The 20977-nt window shown below is 41.5% G+C and overlaps 1 protein-coding gene across 1 annotated transcript; it reads left to right on the top strand.

Annotated features, from left to right (window-relative positions):
- Nucleotides 1-552: 552 nt before the first annotated feature.
- Nucleotides 553-12603, top strand: slc6a17 (solute carrier family 6 member 17; the record flags this gene model as incomplete). Its single annotated transcript, XM_083976248.1, has 11 exons — nt 553-853; nt 4146-4303; nt 5667-5793; nt 7211-7392; nt 8170-8280; nt 9088-9329; nt 9442-9634; nt 10551-10743; nt 10836-10995; nt 11959-12121; nt 12241-12603. 11 exons carry the CDS (start codon nt 553-555, stop codon nt 12601-12603), a joined length of 2193 nt encoding a protein of 730 aa, XP_083832374.1.
- Nucleotides 12604-20977: the final 8374 nt, after the last annotated feature.

Genomic DNA, 20977 nt, shown 5'->3' with positions numbered 1-20977 from the left:
TTAGTAGCCAGCAGGAAAAGCATTGGGCATGATTTGGATGGGTTCAGTATCTTGTCTGAAGTGTTTCTTTAATTTCAGTATTTTCTCATTATAAAAAAAAGTGTCAAAGTCCAGATATTTTGTTTTGTCAAACTAATTTTACAAATCCCAGTCATAGAAGTGATTAAACCAGCAAACAGTCACATGTAAGAAGCTGGAGCCTGAGGACATTTTTTAATAGTCCAAACACGACATTAAACACCCTCACCGTTACTGTTTATTATTTAAGGGCAAAGGCAACCAAATAATGAGGGAGAGTCACAGAAATTCACAGAAAGACCTGGACTTTTCATTCAAAGTTAAAAAGTTGTAATAACATCTAAGTTGTAACCTGTGCAAAAGTGCTTTTGCAAAGCTCTTACATTTCCTGTCTGTCTCTCCACAGATTAAAAAGAAAAAGCACAACTTTCTTTCCCTGGCACTTCCCCAGCCTCTTCCACCTCCTCATCTCACGCTCTCCTCTTCTTGCCGACACCACCTTCACCCGTCTGAAGGAGCTCCTGTGCCGCAGCCATGCCAAAGAACACCAAGGTGACCCAGCGGGAGCACAGCAATGAGCCCGTCACCGAGTCTGTGGCCGATCTGCTGTCTCTGGAACACCCCATGGACTATAAGAGCAGCCAGATGAGTATGGGCCTCAGTCCCGGCTCAACCGCTCCAGTAAAGGCCCTGCTGCCTTCTCCTGACCCGGACGCCGAGGATGGCCGACCGGCTTGGAACAACAAGCTGGAGTACATCCTGGCCCAGGTGGGCTTCTCTGTGGGTCTGGGTAACGTCTGGAGGTTCCCCTACCTTTGCCAGAAGAACGGTGGAGGTAGGTGAAAGGATGTCTGCACATGATTGTGTTGTATTTCAGTAATTGAAACTCTGTCTGAGCCACACAAACCAAAGAGCATCGTGTGTAGACCAATGTGCAAAGCGTAGTAACACTTCCTGGGTTTGGAAGTCAGTTCCTAATTAGGCCACCCAGGGTGAACATGTGTACCCTCGGGGTGCTGAGTAATTGTTAACAACAAGAAACGTTGTGCTGAGTCAAGGTTGTTAATGTGATTTTTTTTTATTAGTCCTGTAAAATCCTTAAAAAAAAAAAAAAGGAGTACCAGATGGGAGTAGTTAACTTAATGGTATATAACCATTCAGGTTTTGTTGTTTAAGATTGGGATTTGTTCACTGTCGACAGTTTTTGTCCAGGATATCAAACTATTTGCTCAGACTTGATTTGACTGACACTGCCCAGTGGTCTGGGTGATTGGTATGAAATTAAATGTTGCAATCTCATTTGCATCACATCACAGAAATAAATAGTTTAGCAATTTCAGTTAATTGAGCTGTTATTTTGCCCAGTCATCACCAGATGAAGTTATTCAGTACTTTTCTTTGCTCTCTGTCTGGAGTTGAAACAATACTGACAGTTACTCAAACCTGTGTGAAGCCCAGTGAGGTGAGAGTATAATTCGCCAAATATTCAGTATTGACAAACCGCTACATGTGTAAGCAATGTACAGATGCATCGTTGTCCTGGTCCACTTCCCATCTGCTTTCCAGACAGACAGAGGAGTAAACATAGTGAGAAGTAATCCACAAGGTGACAGCGAAAATCTGTTCGCTCGTATCATGTGTAAATACTTATTTTATCTGCAGTAGATAATCATATCTTGTTCACGTTCTGGTTTTCCTGGCAGGAACTATATGGAGGTTTCACATCACACTGCACTATCATGTCTGTACAATAAAGATGATGCATGTTATCTTATCCTTTACACAAACACGATATGTCAATTAAATTGGCGAACTTTAGGGGCAGATTGTGTTACGTTTGGACAGAGACTTTATGCAGAGATAAGATATCCTGCTGCTGGCTCCTGCTTACCTTCATCACACAGACATAGTGGTATCATGGTCTCATCTAACTGTCTTCACGGCTGGATAGTACTGTAATTTGATTGTAACTGTTGGTGGAGACTATGGTGGAGATGCAATGACAAATTTTACAAATCAGTGGCTGTAATCAATTAGAATTATAACAAAATCAATTATGTAAGTGTTTCGATTTATATCCTATCTTATACACTTTAACAGAAAACAGTTCATTACAATGAACATGATTTGTCCAAAAGCCTTAGTCAGTTCACTTCTTGACTGCAACCTTCTCCTCTTTGATAAATCGAGGCCTGTCAACCAATTAGCTGACTAATGGTGTGAGGCAGGGGAGAGTTCTCCTCAACGTGTCGTGGGGAAGTTGTGCTATCAGCAGCTGCAAGATGAGGCCATTTCAGCTCGGCAAGATGCGATACCAATGAGAGGGCCATTATCATGCAGAGATTAGTCTTTATTTGCTTCTCTTGCAGGTTTCTCAGCCTCTTCGGCGCTCTGATTAACAGGCATTGTGATGAGATGAGAGGGTGGTGATGACTAAGATGGAGGAAGAGGAAGAGTAAATACTGATTTTCTGGGCTTTCAGATATTGTTGGTTCTAGCTTGTGTGGGAGGTGTGAGTGTAAAGAGGGTATTTGAAATGAATGATATAACAAGACTGAAGTGTTTTTTAATCAGTGTGTGTGCATGTACCTGTGTGTGTATCCAACGCTGACTCAGAGATGGATGCTGCATTGTCTTGTCTGGGCTTGTCCCTTGTCCATCTTTATCCATTATTTTTCTCTCTCTCTCTCTCTTTCTCTCTCTCTCTCACAGAGTTCACTACAATATTACAAACTTATCATGTTGACAAACCTCCCTCCGTCAAGCACTGGCAGTCACAAACAGTTACTATAAAATGATTCTGTCTTACAGATAAATAATTAAATTAAATTAATTTGTATTATCCTACTTTATGTCTCCTGGTGGAACCCGATTTCAGTCTGTTAACATTTATCCATGCCGCATGCCACAGCAGTCCTGAGTAAACCACTAGTGGCTTAAATGTTAATTTGTGACGACCAAGTGGTGAGGGATGTGGCTTCTTGTGACTTTTATGAAGATGTTGGATAAAATACTTATTCTGGATTAATCTCAGCGCAGTCATGTCATATAAATGATAACATACTGTAATGAAGAGTGTTTTAAACCCTAGAAATCCATAGAAAGGGGTACTCGGGTGGCTCACCCTGTACATCAGCCTCCTGATATAATAAAGGCAAAAATGGCCAAAGAAATGTCGATCCATGATACCACCTATCCCTGCAGGGTCAGCTGGGACTGGCTGGAGCCATATAGTGCGAGGAACCCTGACAGAACCCACCTAGTTATCAAGAAAACATGTAAACTTCTTGCTGTCCTCCCAAAAATAACTCTATCTATTTCTGGTCTTAATTATGTAACAGCCTCACCAGTCAACTGCACCATTTGCTGGTGGGCTGACACCTTGTAGATGGTAATAAAGTGTCTTCACCAGGATGTCAGATATTTGAAGAAGAAAAAACAACACAGTGTGCAGTTATCTCTGCAGCTCCTCATCATACATTTGATTTTCCTCTTCTCTGTGTGTTTGCCCAGAATAGACACCAAAGATCTGTATAAGCAACCAGCAGCACTCACTTCTAACGATCCAGATAATAATACCACTGTGTAACATGACACTGTGTGCCTTTCTTTGTTTCCTTTGTCTGCTGCTGGCTCTAATAGCCACTCACAACGTTATCAGTGTTTTTGATCGAATCAAACGTCACAGTCATTTGTTTTTAGTCTGGAAAACAGGCTCCGCATCGTGGCTGTCCATTACCGTGAGCACGTCCTCTGTGGGTTTGGATGGTTTTGTCACCATGGTGCCCTTTCATGTCTTGACGTAAGCAGGACTGAACACTCTCTCGTTCTCTCCATTGTCCTATTCTCCAAAAAGCAAAAAAGACAAACATACCTGACAAAAGCGGTCAATGTACGTTAAAAATGAAGACTTCAGTAAAAAGAAGACAGATGAGAATGAAAAGTTAAAGAGCAGGAGGATAAAGAGATTTCAAAAATAGTATACCGGCTTACAGAGAAAATTAAATTGTCCCACAATGTCTCTTTGTCTTTTACTATGCATGGATTTCAAACATAAAAAAAATGAGCAATGTAGCAGTACATCATTAGTAATTCCTCCTTTTACCTTTTGCCCTCCTTTGTCTCAGGTGCTTACCTGGTGCCCTACTCTATTCTCCTCCTGCTCATTGGCATCCCATTGTTCTTCCTGGAGCTGGCGGTGGGTCAGAGGATCCGACGTGGCAGCATCGGCGTGTGGAACTACGTCTACCCACAGCTGGGAGGCATCGGGGTTTCCAGCTTGATGGCAAGTGCTGATATGAAGTCATTGTTTTGACGTCTTGTTAGTGGAAATGCTGTAGAGTGCGGCTTAGCATGTATTAATTTACAGGAGAATTACAATTTTGATTAACTGATGCAGTTCTTAGTTTACAACCATGCTGTGTAATGCATGTGGCGTATCGGGTTAGCATGATAACAATTACTGTAGCTTTGCACAAAGTGCAGCCGAGGCTGATTAGAGATACTTAAGTCTTTAGTCATAAACTTAAGTTGATGAATTTGAACTTTGAACAGATAATTGATCCTTTGGGGAACATAAATGTCTGCACCATATTTGATGGCAGTCCTCCAATAATGGTCTAGTCTCAAAATCTCCATCAACCACACAGGACAAGAGGAGAAGACAGAAGTTCTCTCAAGTCATTAGGATTCATCCTCTGGGCACCATGAATGTTGCTGAGATATTTCACTGCCACCCACAGAGAAACATTTATCAGCGATGTACATGTCAGCGTTAAGATGTTACTGATTGATGTTATAACTGTCAAACATTGGACAGCCAATTACATCTTTATTCCTTTAATGGGTTTGACCTGGTAAGCATTAATAAATGGTTAATTAATCATTAATAAATGTGTTCGCGACAGTTTATGATGTTTAGAGTGATATACTGCACATCAATACAATACTTATTGTATGTTAATAATTATCTGCGGCGAGATGTAATGTGTGTTTACTGTAGATACAAGGACTCCTTTTTATGTAATTGTTGATTTATGACGCTGACTTACCACAACTTGGCTCAGTGTTAGACATGTTATGTGCAGAGACAACAAACGTGCCATGCACCTCAGTCTTCTGCCTGCTTCTATTACTTCTCCTTGATGCTCTACAGCCAGTGGCATGCAATGACCAGTGCTGATCACTGTCATAATCTGTCCCCATCATCAGCAGGAGTAGTGACCCATTACATCCTCATCCCATCAGGGTCATCAGCCTAAAATATATTCAGAGTTGGAGTCAGTCAGTCAGTCAGTGATCTACGGGGCGCTGTCAGTCATTCTCATTGAGATTTCATCATTCTAGTGTAAACACGGGGAAGGAAAGGCCTGACCTGGGGCAGTGAGGCGTGTGGCAGCTCAGATGTGGCAGAGGGAGATTCAGGAGCTATAAATACCTTCTCAAAGAGGACCCCAGCCTTAGCCGCTGAGAGCAAACAGCTCAATAATTCATATGTCTCTGACTCTTAAGCTGTGTGCTCAGCGTCTGTGCCCTGCCTTAAGAAGAGGCATTCACCACTAAACTGCACTTTTCCTGCACTGTATGTATGTTTGTTTCATAGTTTTTAGGAGTGAGACATGATGTTGTTTTCTCTTATTTTCCCTCAGGTTTGCGGTTTTGTGGGCCTCTATTATAATGTGATTATCGGCTGGAGCATCTTCTATTTCTTCCAGTCTTTCCAGTATCCGCTGCCTTGGGCTGAGTGCCCCATCAGGATAAATGGAACCCAAGCCAGTGAGTCACCAAAACACAATACAGTGTCTACAGAAAAGTACTGAAAGTATGTACAGAGATGTAGCCTACAGCAACGACGATACACAGCTGTTTTTTTTTTGTAAAGCTCTTGACATCGAGCAGATTAAATATGAAAACTGCAGAATCCTAAAATCCCATATTCAGAATCAGCAATATACCTCAGCTGGTGCAGACACACAGGCAGGGCGGTGCTTAAAGCTGCAGAACTTCTCTTTGCATGGAATCAGCTGTGCAGTCAAGATGCAGTATCTCTGCAGGCAAACAGACAAGTGGTTTTGCCGTCTCTACAGCCAGGATGGGCCTGCAACTCTGCTGGCAAAGCCTGTCAGTTAGTATGACCCGACCGACGGTGTCAGTACCTCGAATGGCTGGAAGCTGTGGCGGAGGAGCGTACAGGCTTTGGCAGAGTAAAGGGCATCAGCTTTCATTAGCATTTGAGGGCAGGATGTCGACTCTGCTTATGATTATGAGAGCAGTGGGGATGCTGTGGAGCGTCCAGCAGGATTTAGTCTAGCTATGTGCAGCGATGGAAAGTACAGTGTGTTTACACAAGTAATTTACCAATTTTGATGCACCATTTTTTTCTGCTTCACGTTTATTCTCCATTTTATTCCACGACATATTCCACGATATCTGAATTCTATATCCAAACAAAATCAGCAAATCTTTTAAAGGTAGGAATTGAATATTTTTTAAATTTAAATTATTTATCAATTATCAAAAGAGTTTCCAGTTTATTTTACAGTATATTGATACTGTAATGAGTTATGTTATTGGTCTTTGAAAAGTGAAAAAGTTGAACAAATAATTGATTTAGCCTAGTCCTCCAACAGTCATGCAATACAAATAAACTTATTGGAGGAGGGTTTTTTTAAGAACATCAGTGTCTTGAAATCAAAAGAATGAGATTGTGTTGTGTTGAATTCAGGAAAATTACACTTCTCTTAGAAAAGACTAGAAACAAATTGATCTCTTTTAGAAACTAGTCAAATTTTTTATCTGTCAGGCATTTCTTGAAACTGAGTTTTTAACATTTCTAAACAAGCACTAATGAGCTTCAACTCAACCTGCTTCAAAGATAAAATACTGTTCATATACAAATGCATCAGTAATAATAACTTATTGAATAGATGGAGCCTCTCTCCATTGTGACTTTTGATGTGTTAGCTGTTTCTGTACTTTTATTTTGATAAATTTTTTAACGTGAGACTTTAACTTCTTGGATTATGTTTATGTTGTAGTATTGCTACTTTTATTTTGACACTTTCCACCAAGATAGATTTGAAATTTGCCATAAAACTTGTCACCCAGTTGAGTCTCTATTTCTATGTGTGCAGACTTCACTGTTCTAGCACTGTTCATGTCATTTCCTGCATTTTCCTCATTGCCGTTGCAGTCGTGGAGCCGGAGTGTGACAAGAGCTCAGCCACCACTTATTTCTGGTACCGCCAGACTCTCAACATAACCAGCAGCATCGACGACACCGGCGGCCTGAACTGGAAGATGACCCTGTCCCTGCTGGTGGCTTGGATCTTGGTCTGCCTGGCAGTCATCAGAGGCATCCAGTCCTCTGGGAAGGTAGGGGGTCTCCATGGCTTCACAGCAGGGGTTGGATGTGCAAACTACAAAGAGTGGCTCTGTGCATTTAACCTAGCTCAACATAAACTATATACAAAGAAACGTACACGGTAAATAATGTCAACAAAGGCTTCAAAATCCTATTTTTAACCTCTGATTCATCCTGATTGGTGAGTGTTTACTCACTTTGCTAATGCTTTTCAGTCAAAGTCAATACTCTAAATCCTGTCATCAGCACTTGTCTATTTTTGGATCTCATCTATATTATGGAAGAGAGAGACATGCAACATTAATAAGCTTAAGCCGAACCACGCAAAGACTTGTTCAGGATGCAGATGGAAAATGCTCAGTTTGGCAACAACTGTAACAACATCCTGTAATCTCGATCCAGAGGGTGAGTCATATACCACAACGCAACATCCAGCCCACAGTTTCAATGGGAAAATAAACAGCAGAGAGCAGATCGCCAAGATCCGACACGGTTTTTTAAACATTAAATTTAGTAATCCAATTATCATAGTCCGCGCTGCAGTGGTTCCCCAAAATGATGTAGGAAAGATTTTTGACTCATCTCCCCAAACCTCAACGAGTCTTCTTCACATTTGGTAAGAGTTCACAGATTCAGTGCCAAGCAAACAGAGAGCAGGTTCTGGATTTATTCATCGAGTGTACGTTTATTGTTGCAGGTCCTCCTCCATGTGTGAGGCCTCAGGCAAGCATATCCATGGCAACGCAGTGTGATGTACTTGACTTTCTCTCTCTCTGTCTCTCTCCTAGGTGATGTACTTCAGCTCTCTCTTCCCGTATGTGGTGCTTTTCTGCTTCCTGGTGCGAGTTTTGATGATGAAGGGAGCAGTGGACGGCATCGCTCACATGTTCACCCCTAAGGTGAGACGGAAAACACTGGCGATTTTCACCAGCATAAGAGAAAAAGCTATTAACGAGAGCTGTCTCTGCAAATAGAGGAAACGTACAGAATTAAAAATTAGGTGATAATTTATTGTGGTTGTGAATTTAATTGTGGTGAAGGGGAAAAAGTAGTCTCAGCCTTGCATTCATTCACAAACTGTTGGCCAGACAGATAATTTAACTAACACTTTGTCTGTGCAAGCTGTTCACACTCGAGAGGCTTTTGGTTTCAGCTACTTTACCATCAAGGCCATTCAGATCCACTCATTGGAAATGTCAAAAATACCCACATTATGTCAAGTTTTGGGTTCATATCTCCCTCTAGTGGTGAACGTATGTGACTGCATATAAAAGAAAGAAACCAAGCAGCACCATTACTGTGAATTACTGTGCTATTAGAAAACAACGGAGAGAGATACAATGTTTTATTGCTTCTATAAAACACTGAGATAAACATCAACTCTCAGGTCATAATTCAATGTCTGATGAAGCTGATGGAGCATCTCATAATGCAGTATATTGCAACTTGGTGATCATGTTGATTTCTGTGTTATGATAGTGTTATGAATTATTAAACCAAAACGCTATCTTTTATCGCATGTACGGAGTCGTTCTGTTTGTACAAACTCATGTTGTACGAGAAGATACAGTAAATGTGGTGAAATCCAGGGCAAAATATGATGATATACAAAACATCAAATTGTGACAAAAAACAATATTTCTTTAAGGCTGATAAAGCTTCAGCTGTCACTAATCCATCACAATGTTTCCCCTTCTTGTCTCCAGCTAGAGAAGATGTTGGAGCCCCAGGTGTGGAGAGAGGCAGCCACACAGGTCTTCTTTGCCCTCGGTTTAGGCTTTGGAGGCGTCATCGCTTTCTCCAGTTACAACAAGCGAGACAACAACTGCCACTTCGATGCAACACTGGTCTCCGTCATCAACTTCGTTACCTCCATCCTGGCCACTTTAGTGGTGTTTGCCGTCCTGGGGTTCAAGGCGAATGTGATGAACGAGAAGTGTGTTGTCGAGTGAGTTTGTCTTGCTGTAACACAAGAGCTTTCTGTATCTGTAGCAGATATTTATCACTACAGTCACTAACATCTCCATCTTCTCCACTTCTCCAAATGTGCGGGGGTGCAGGAATGCAGAGAAGATCCTGGGCTACCTAAACACTGGTGTGCTGAGCAAAGAGCTCATCCCTCCTCACATCAACTTCTCACACCTGTCAACCCAGGACTATGCAGAGATGTACGGAGTCATTAAAACAGTGAAGGAGGACACCTTCGACCAGCTCGGTCTGGACGCCTGCCTGCTGGAGGATGAGCTCAACAAGGTCAGAGGGCAAGACTTTAGGGGCTGAGATAAGAATAGGACTGAATAACAGGTGTGATGTCAAGAAGCAGTTTAGGTGTATGTAATAATACAAGAGAAGTGACTTCGCCCTCTGAAAAATGACAGTTAGGTGGAGAGCACCTATTATTATACCCTATGAACAAAATGATCATCATTGTTATCAATTCAACCCAAGGTTACGTTACTTTTACCAATGAGAGTTAATATGCTTCAAACCGAGGTGGACAAAGTTTTAGTATATGAGATTAAGTGTTGAAGCATATAAAAACTGCTTGTTCAGTCTGTTCTGTCTCAAAGAGTCAGTGAGTATTTTCTCAGTAAATTACTATACAGACAACTGGGTCATTTCAACAAGGGTAAGAGCTCTTTGATGCTGCTTCATTGACATCTACTCAACCAATTGTCCTCAGATTTTCAGGCACAGACCACATGATAAGATTTTTTCTTTTAGGTGTTTCATATGGGCATACATTCTGTTTGTGTTTGGATGTGTTGTTACTTGTTTTTTGTGGGCCCCACTTTAAAAAAAAAAAAAAACACCGATCTGAACCAGTTGTCCGGTTTTGATTTGATAGTCCTGTAATCAGTTGCATTGATCTACCACTGTCTGATTTGTGACTCATGTTATATGTCATTGGTTATTTTAGTTTTGTGTCCAGGTCATCTTTTATACTACAGTACTTGCCTGTTTTTCATTGATGATGATATTTGAAATGCAATCTACTCTCACACTGGGGGAACGTCTGTATGAGCTCACCACCTTAAGTGTCCTATAATTAATAAATCTAGAAATGGAAGTTAAGTGGGTGACTTTCCAGATAGGATGCATGTTTCCCAGCAGCACATTAGCCTCCTTTGAACTCTATGAACTTCTTTCTTTCCTCTCCATCATTCAGGCGGTTCAGGGCACTGGACTGGCATTCATCGCCTTCACGGAGGCCATGACACATTTCCCTGCCAGTCCCTTCTGGTCTGTCATGTTCTTCTTCATGCTCATCAACTTAGGGTTAGGAAGCATGATTGGCACCATGACCGGCATCACCACACCCATACTGGATGCTTTCAAGATCCGCAAGGAGATCCTGTGTGGTGAGTCCTGATTGTGGTTACTCATCAAAAATCTTGTTTCTGATCAAATTCAAGTGTTTCTGATTGTGACTGTTTCTTTTTCTCTCCTTCAGTGGGTTGCTGTGTCATAGCCTTCCTGTTGGGCCTGCTGTTTGTGCAGCGTTCAGGGAACTACTTTGTCGCCATGTTTGATGATTACTCAGCTGGTTTGCCTCTTACTGTGGTGGTGATCCTGGAGAACATCTCTGTAGCCTGGATCTACGGCACCAAGAGGTAACATGACTGGTTCTGTAGACTGAAGCCATATTTGGTTATAAACATGCTTCATGCCAGAAAACGTTTGCGGTGTCTGACTTTTAAGCTCTGTGATCTGTTTCAAAACTAGACTGGTGGTCTCACACATTCCTCTTTGTCCTTAGTTCACCACAAATCAATAGAGTTTTCACCTAGAGTGTGTCTTTTTAAATTTGCATGTGCAGAAGTTTGTAGATACTGGGCTCACATGGCTCATGTCAGCACAGTGGCATTTGGTTTGTGGTCAAACACCAAAATCTATTGATACTGTGGCACTGCCTAAAGGTCCTAAATCAAAGAATGTGTTTAAAAATGTCATATTTCTTATTTAGAAACATGAAATGTGAACAAACACATCACACATATAAACCAAACAAACACATAGTAACCAATTGGATGAAATCAAACTACTTATTGTTAGCAAAATAAATAATACAATTTACATTTTTTACATTTACAATTTTGTTATTAAATAACAAGACTTGCTGAAGACAATGCTTGTTTAAGTCAAACCAGTATTAGTCTATTTGATTGACTCATATTAGCTATATAAACATATTACTACATAACTACACAAAGAGAAAGATGTTTATGTTTATTGTGAATCACTATGACTAAGAAACCAAACCTCCCCAAAGCCCCGAGCAAACTGACCTCAGAGCTGTGGCAGCCGAAGGTGCCTCAAGGCCATGTCAACAGATGAAAGGCTTGTCTTAGTAGGAGAAGCACAGGTGTTAGTAATAACTCTGACAATGGCTCTGTGCTCCTCGTGTGTCCCAGTAAGTCTTGACAGTTAGCCCACGTCAGCAACACCACGACTCTGGGAGTGAACCAGCTAATTGGTATTCAGCCTCATGCACTTCTTTTGGTTAGCCGTGTAAATGTCTATGGAGACATGTTCTGATTGGTTCTCCTCCCTTCTTCCCTCATCTTTCATCACAGGTTCATGCAGGATCTGGAAGACATGCTTGGTTTCAGGCCATACTCTTTCTATTACTACATGTGGAGGTACGTGTCTCCAGCTGTCTTAGTGGTGCTGATCATCGCCACCGTCATTGAGATGGCAGTCAGTCCTGCGGGATATAATGCCTGGGTGGAGGCTGAGGTAAGTGTCAGTGCATATTCTCTCCTCTCCTGCTGTCTCTCTTCCCACATCTTCCAGTTTCTCCGCTTTTCTCATACCTCTTTCTTTGTTTTTTTCACCATCCTCTTCCCCTTTGCTAGGGCTCAGAGCATTTCCAGAGCTATCCTCCCTGGGCTTTAACCATGGCGTACGCCCTCATAGTTGTGGCCATGCTGCCTTTACCCATTGTCTTCCTTGTCCGCCACTTCAACCTGATCTCAGACGGCTCCAACAAGCTGTCCGTCTCCTACCGTAAAGGCATGATGAAGGACATCTCCAACCTGGAGGAGCAGGACGAGCAGCGCTTCATCCTCGGCAAGAACCCCAGCGAGGCTCCCTCCCCGATGCCCCCCCACCGCGCTTACCTGGGCCCCGGCGGCACTCAGGAGATGACCAACACCAACTACGGCACCAGCACCAAGACGGGTTACCAGAACATCGGCTCGCCCGAGTCCGAGCTATGATCCAGTGAGCTCGTAGATCCTCCTGTCCAATAAACCCCGGCCCAGCTTGGAGAGAGGGAGACAGAGGAAGAAAGGGAGGAAGAGAACGGAGGAAGTCAAGAGGGAGAGAAAAGTCACTGCTGGTAGTTGCAGCATTCATCACACCTTAACCCCCAGAGCTGAATCCCTCTATCCCCCCTGCTCTGCTCCATCGCTTTCTACCTGTGGGTCTTCCACATCGAAGGATCCACGCTGTTAATTCACTGTGAGTCCCAGCTGAGATGAAGGGATCATGGGAATGCGAGTCTCACCTGATTTTACCATCCCGTTTCATCTGTCAAGGTATTAAAGGAGCAGAAAGGTAGGGACAGGAAAGGGCAACAGATGAAGAAGTGAAGCTAAGATTGGTCCGCTGTGGGCTTAGATACAGGCTTTGCTTTGTAATAGGCTCTTCGAGGTTAAGGTGTGTGCAATGCCACAATGATTAATGTTGTACTGAAGTGTAATCCCATGTGTTTACTAGTCTGGAGAAGGTTATTTTTGAGACAGCTGGATGTTCCTAGCTCTAGAAGATCATTATCTTACTCTTGATGAGTTTTAGAGGATTGTTATTTGTGAGGAGGATGGAAGGAGACTCAAAAACACTCATCTTGTCCTGATCTGTATCACTGTATGAGGGCAACGCTCGTCTACAGGGTATAAGGAAACTCAGTTACAAGTTCATCCATAACAGTATGTAATAAGTGATTATGATAGTGTACAGTGTTAAGAGCACATTATATATTTAAGTTTATTGTGCCTATCATGCATCAGCAATAATTAGCATAGAAAACTGTGGATCTCCTTCTATCCTCATTTCCCTCACTGATGTAGATTAATATACATGTGTTGTGCAATAGTCTGAGATGTCACCGTAAATTGTATATACACTGCAGTAGTCCAAATCGAGGGGAAACTTTTGCCTCTTCATTTCTTCTATGTGAACGCTGAAGCACAGACCAACCTGCTATCATTAGAAAATCTCCAAGCAGTAACACAGAACAGCACTTTTCTTTTAAACAATCATCTCCTCAATAAAAACACGGCTGTGGAGTTGTCGCCAGCAGCACTGCACGCAGCGTCTCTGTGCTGCTCCGGTTGCAGCTGGCCTAGACAAAGCTTTTCCATTTTAATCAATCATTTTAATCAAGCGGTTCCATTTTAATCAGTAAATAAAAAGGGCAGAGGTGGCGGTGCACGGGCAGAAATGAGCAGAGTGGCTTGTTTTGCTTTGATCTGCTTCGCACTTGTCTGTCTCTTTGCTAGAGAGGCAGACAGAGATGGAGATGGTAATATATGAGTTTTGTCTGTGTGTGTGTGCAGATGTGCTAGTGTGCAAGTGTTAGTGCTGTGGTTTGTCGTCGTCGTCGTCGTCTGCCCCTGAATGAGAGCTCCCTGTGACCCAGCCTGTTTAAAAATAGAGCCATGTTACCCAGGGGAAGCTGTGGCAACGCACCATAGTTACAGATCCTCCTCTGATGTGGAGGAGCAAGAGGAGAGCGGACACCTTGCTTTGTCTGCTCCACCTGCACGGCTGTTTGTTCGGCAATACAGAGAAGGGATGTTTTACTATCAGTGTCCGACAAGAATATCTTTCTAATGTTGTCACGGTGCATTGAGTAAGAGGTTTACTGCCATTCCGCGCTGTGGACTAATCATACCTCATCCCTGCCTGAGAGGATAACCTTTAGGTTTAATTGTACATTCCACAAATTGTGACCACTATGGACATTATTTAATAAGCACTTCAGTCCACACGTTAATGTGAGATCCTTTTTATTTTGTATGTATAATAATGTATGGCAATGATTGTTTCGGAGTTTAATGTGGGAAATGTACCATGATATAACTGTTTGGAACAAGTGGTAATATGTAATCTTCACCACTGGGTGTCTCTGCTTGCCAGCGGAGGAGGCGATGACACACTCCCTCCATCACATGGCCCCTCCCCTGAGACAACACCAATACTTGAGACTGAACAGACGTAGTGTGATGCCTAGTCAGTCACATTGTTTTGGTGCCTGAAATGCATCTCTGTTGTCTGTTTTGCCTTATTTTTTTGTCGTTTTGTTCCCTTGATCACTTAGTGTGTTTACATGTTTATGTCTAGTTGGGACCAATGTCTCTTCTCATTCACTTGAGCACTTTAATTAGATAGAGACCCTGGAGTTGTTTGTTAAGTACATAATGATCTATCTATCTGCCTAGATAGACAGGTAGATATGGATTGAGAGAGCAAAAATCTAAATTCCTGTTTAAGATACAAAATGTTACACAAAAACTTTCAAATGCACACTTTGTTCTACATAAGATATCTTGTCTTTGCACAATTAGTTTTGCACTTGCAGTTTATAATCAGGCTTTTGATGATTTTTAAATTTGTTGCCTTGTTCTCACACCAGTGGTGACTGATGTTTCCTAGCCAATGTCTGGCACTGTCACTGTAGGTCCTCCCTATTTTACATTATGTATGTGCCCATGTGCTGTATGTGGCCACAATAAGCTCCACTTATCTAGTTGTGAATGTTTTTTGACATTATGTTGTCATATATATTGTAATAATAACAATAATAACAATAATAGAGGCTAAATAGAGCAAGTCTGCAGTAGTGCTATTAGGGATATGAACCACTGTGGCATTATGACAAATGAGAAAGGAAATGATCTCACCATAGTAGTCTGCTCCAAATCACTGGGGAAAAAGTGGTTTCTGCCCATTTTGAAAAACAAGTTTAAAACGACCGTTGTCTAAAATGTCACAGAGACAAAGTTCTTCTGTGATAGTTATAGTACTATACTTATCTATTACACTAGTTTTTTTGTTTTGTGTTTTTGGCCTAGAGTTGAAGCACATTAAACAAAGCACAGGAAGTGAGCACAAAGGAATTTCGTAGAAGTGAATTTTACCAGTCAATGAGCTAAAAATACTGCAAGTCAGAAACTTGTAGATCGTGTTGGTTAGTTAAATGCACTGCAATCTCCACAGGAAGCTTTTACTGCACCGCTAGTTTCTACACTTGTAGATACAGACTGATCTGCACAATACAGAGATACAGTATGGATGACGGACTTCAGCTAATACTGATGTGCTGGATCTCACACAAAGAGAGCACAAATACAACCCGAGTTGGTATTCTACTCCAGCGATGCTAGCGGTCAGAGTTTCATGATACATTTCAGTCAAGTGTTTTCCCTATTTTCACACCAGGCACAGCAGGTCTGGCCTCTAATGTTTAAAAGCACTTCCAAGCACTGTTGAAAACAAATATCTTCTCATATTGGTTATAATTGGTTTGTCAATTTAATACGGTGTTGGCATTTAATATTGATAATTCTATTTTTATTATTGGAAACAAATCTCCAACTCCAGGGTCTTTTTTGTCTTCTCCATATTCCGGCTGTCCCATTATACTACAAAGCAACTTCTAGAGCTTAACTCAGTTCAATTACTGAGATTAACTCTTAATTTAAAAAAATAGAGTAATAGTGTATTTATTTAACTGTGCAAATAGTCTTTATGTGACCAAACCATAATTATATTTATAGTATTTAAGATTATGTATTTAATCTGTACATATTGATGTACATTCTGATAAATTCACACTGAGTATCTATAGTAAGAGTGACAGGGAGTATACTTGAGCTGTAAATAATAATTGTATATTTTGAGATATTTTTTGATTTTTGTACTGTAAGTAATGTTACTTTGGTGTCTGTTGGTTTGTGGTGTTGCTGTGTGGTTGTTCTCAATCAAAATAACTGAGCAACTGTGACCTTGAGTGCGTGTGAATATACTATATGAGTGTGTGTGTGTGTGCGTGTGTGTGTAAAAGTATATGTAGGTTTTTGATGTTTAAATGTGTGTTTTTTCTCCTCTGTCAGTGTTGTGTGCTGCTGATCTAATCCAGTAGATGAAATCCTGTTGTTACAGTGAACTGGGACCACTAATGTAAGCAATCTTTCCTCTGTGTTTCTCACTGGAACTGCGGTGGTTTCCAGCACAAAAACTGGCAACACAACCAAGAAGAAACGTTTAACTACAACAGTGAGACAGAAACTTTAGTTTTTTGTTGAAGAGAATGAAACTGTACAAACATGATGGATGATGCTACCAGGACATAAAAATTACAAAACACTTTTATTAAAAGAAATGTGCTGTGTGTGTCGTTTATTCCCATGAGGGCTGAAACCCAGATGTCTTATTCTGTTTTTCATCAAGTTTTTGATGATGAATACATACATTTAACAATAATAAATATGTATGCATGTGCAACGTTTATATTCATTAAGGCAGGATGTATGAAAGAAAAAAAACGTGTAAGGTCATAACATTGAGATGCTGCCTGGTGTAGCCATGGCATAAAACAACAGGTGGTAAGATCTGACAACAAAGAAAATCTTAATCATCCTATAATAGTCCAAATCTCATTGTAAATTAAATGTTAATGTAAGAAATTTAATTTATTATAATCTTAAAGTGAAAGGAACATGAAAAGGATATCCGCAATCGCTTTTTAGATGTAAAAAACTACTAAAATTCTGCAGTTTACGCTCAAAATGGTGATCATGGGTGATCAAGTATTAATTCTCAAATCATCAATGGAATTAGAAAAGCAAAGGTTTAAGGATCCACCTGTACAGGCTGAGTACATGTCCTTAAATTGTTAGAACTTATCTCACATCATGGTATGGCTCTTCAAGAGATCCGGAAAACATTTATACATGTACATAGCTATACACATGGTTTATTTTTATGATTTGTCCAATCGTTAATTTGTAATAATTAAAAATAAATAGTTACTCTGATTGTGCCTTTTAACGAGCCACTTCCTCAGTCTGATGGAGAGAGTCTCCTGAACCTCTCAGTCCTGCTTGGTCCAACATGGTTGCATCTTAGATTGCATGAAAAGACAGCAGAGGGTTTGTTTTGTCTCTACACATATTGTAACCACAGTCATGAGATAATGTTGTTCTTATCTTGTTTCACTCATGTGGCTTTGTTTTTTTTAAACCCTCTTCCCACAACTTGACTGACTAAGTAGCTTGGCTCATGTCCTGCTCAGGCAGACACTTGGCTGGAAATCGACGCAGCAGTTTGGTCTGGTAGCACCAGAGTGGTTTGCACCATCTGCAGTTTAACCTATCAAATTGCCATGAGCTGAACTGCAGCAATGTGCAAAGCAGCACAACACTGACACAGAGTGGGTTTGCAGCCACAGAAGTAAAGGCTGCACATGCTCATGCACTCATTACAATGCAGACCTATTACGGACTCTCGATAGGGACACATGCTCGGCCTTTTGAGGTGCAAGGTCCATCACCTACAGCTGTGAACCGTGGTGGCAGGTGGTGCAGATTTACATCAGGGTCATGAAAACAGGAGCGTTTACACCGGGGTCATCCCTATGTTCCCACAGCCCTATGTTCCCTCAGCCCTATGTTCCCTCATTTCTAACTTTTGTCGTCACTGAAAATTAGGCCCTATGTTCCCTCAGCCCTATGTTCCCTCATTTCTAACTTTTGTCGTCACTGAAAATTAGGCCCTATTCCCACAGCCCTTTGGTCCCACCATTGGTTGGGTTTTGGCAATGAAGAAAGGAGTTGGTTAAGTTTAGTAAAAAGACCAGGTAGAGGCTAGACAGGCCAGATAGACAGAGTCCAGATAGGTAGAGAGAGTCCAGAGGGAACATAGGGCTGAGGGAACATAGGCACGCTCCCGTTTACACCAATGTTAAAGCTCTTGTATTCATTTATTAACACGCGGCTCCTGGTGTTTTCATGTACTTGAGCTTGAGAAAAGACCAACTTGGGTATTCCAGTCTAATTATAGTTTCACTTCTGCTGAGTAGTGGGTTTAATAAAATGTTCTTGCCCTCCCACTGGCCATCTTGGGGTCTACAGAGTGATTTTAGTTTAATTGATATTGGACTGCAGGCACTTGAAGTTCCAATAAAGCAGAGACTGATGCTGCTGTTGCTGCTGTGTTGGTTTGGACCACACAGGTTTGGGTGTGTAAACTTTAATCTATTTGTCTCCCAGGCTGTGTCACACCTTCTTACTCGATTTAGCTGTCATCCAGTGTACTTTGAAGAACGTCTGACTACTCCGTATCCTGTAAACAAATAATTTCCTGCCGGCTGTGGTGACTTGATAATACACACACAGTGTATATGTGCACACACACATTAATGGGAATCCCACCTGCAGGTTCCTTTATAGATGAATATCTAAAAACAGTACAGGCAGCCAAGAGGCCACTTCCCATTTTCCCAGTGCCCCACCACCTGATCCAGGAAGAGACTGTGTCGGAGGACATTTTTCACACTTTGAGCGGTGTTTTCCTGGCAGATTGAAATTGCGTGGGCAGAGATTCAACAGTCATATTCTCACATGGCTCTTTGAGCTACCGTCAGCTTCCACAGCAGAGGCCAGATGGTCCTGTGTGAGGCCTGTTCAGACGACTGACCTGACAGCCACGACAGATCATTACTGTTTGACCAGCTTGTCTCACTGCAAACAGCGCTGAGCCTTAACAGCATTGTCAAGAAAGAGTGCCACATGCTGCTCAGTAGGACACACAGTGATTTCATGCTTGGGGAGATGGTTGTTTTTCTTACTCGCTTATAGCTTCAAAGGCCTTAACATGGATCTAAACATTGTTAGCTGATAAAATGCTGAATAAAAACTGCGAAATGTGGCCTGATTCATTCTGTATTTTATCAATCAGCAGATTATCTTTAAACTTGTAGGTTCCATCACATTTAGATGAAAATGTTTTGTGGCAAGGAAATTTTGTTTTTTGAGTTATTAAAAGTGAACATTGTGATTTTGAATCTTACATGATGAGATTTGCAATGGACAAAACCACCAGAACACGAGGAGGTATGATCTTTTTGATTCCACTTATTCCTCTTCTTGATCAAATCCTGATGCCTACATTACTTGCATGATTGACCAGGTTTGGCTGAGTCATGCTAATAGCAGCTAATGTAGCCTCAAGCTTAAAGGCAGGGATGAGAAGTGAGCTGCAGAGGCCTGGTGAGCTGACTTCTTTTTTTAATCACACAAGTCAGTGCTTGGTTAGAAACTGAAGAAAAGGAAGGATAAAGGGACGCAGCCTTGCCCAGTTTTGATATAGCCTAGTATGCAATTTATCAGGTGAGCTACCAGTGCACCCATAAATTCACTTATGCTCCATAAACTCGACAACCTCAGATATACTGTACTATATTCTTTATTTTCAGTCTTGCAGCCTGAACCAATGCTGAGACAAAAGACTACAATTGAGGCAAAAGTTTGCACAGCCTTCTCTGAATCTATTAAACTTGAGACTTTATGCACCTTTTCTCAATAACACCCAAATATCTGATTTGTACTGTAGCCTATGTGGAAAATGTGTACAGTTCCCCATAAAATGAAACAGGCCAGGGAATGTTATGTTAAAAAGGATCTTCTAAAATATGGAACAGCATAATGTCTCATTTAAACCTTGATGAATGGTTCACATGCAAATGACTTAACAACACGGCTGAAAGCTGTCGCTGAAATAAATACACAGCCGTCAAATTAATCTATTGTTGAACAGAGAGTGGGGGAAGTGGTGGGAGAGCAGAAGTTGTAATCAGCTGAGAGACTATTTGGACAGAGAGAAACAGGTAGAGCAGGTCATTAGAGGCGGCTGTTTCCGCTCCGTTTGTTTTTTCCTGTTGGATGAGCAACAAGTTGCGTACGAGGCCTCATGCACTCCTGCGAGAGCCGGAGAGGTCAATTATCTGACGCAGAGTGAAGGGAAGCAGGAAGTAATGAGACAGTTTTAAGAAACATCCAAATTTATCTTGGAACATTTGTTTTTCCCAGAGACTGTGGATGAAAAGGCTTTTCTCAAATATGATCAGACTTATGGGGACAGGCATTTAACGCTGATCTTTACATTAGAGTATAAGTAATGTTAACTATAACGTTCCCTCAGCGCAGATCATCTCATAGTAAAAGGGTCAGACCTAAGGAACATGGACCACAGCAATTATTTCCACACTCAAGCCCAACTGGAGCACAGTGCACTATGATCTTCCTGGATCCCAATTAGATTGTTGCAGCGACTGCTTCCCAACACAACCAGCTACCTTTAACAACTGCAGTATCAGAAGTGTGAAGAGGACAAGCTTTCATGTTTCATCTCCGCTGCAGCCAGTGCTGCATCAACAGAGTGCCACAAATATTTCTGAATGTACAATTAAGAACAGGGGATTGTGTTTTCAACAAGTGTATTTTTACCAAAGCGGAGCCGCTTGAGCACTAAGAGCAGCTGTTGATGGACAGACACGGCGAACAGTCCGACTCTACAGTACAGTGAGTG

The sequence above is a fragment of the Trachurus trachurus genome (assembly GCF_905171665.1).
Source record: "Trachurus trachurus genome assembly, chromosome: 7".
In the NCBI taxonomy this organism is placed as follows: Eukaryota; Metazoa; Chordata; class Actinopteri; order Carangiformes; family Carangidae; genus Trachurus; species Trachurus trachurus.
Note: the sequence above shows the minus strand (reverse complement) of the source record. Positions and strands in the feature narration are given on the sequence as shown.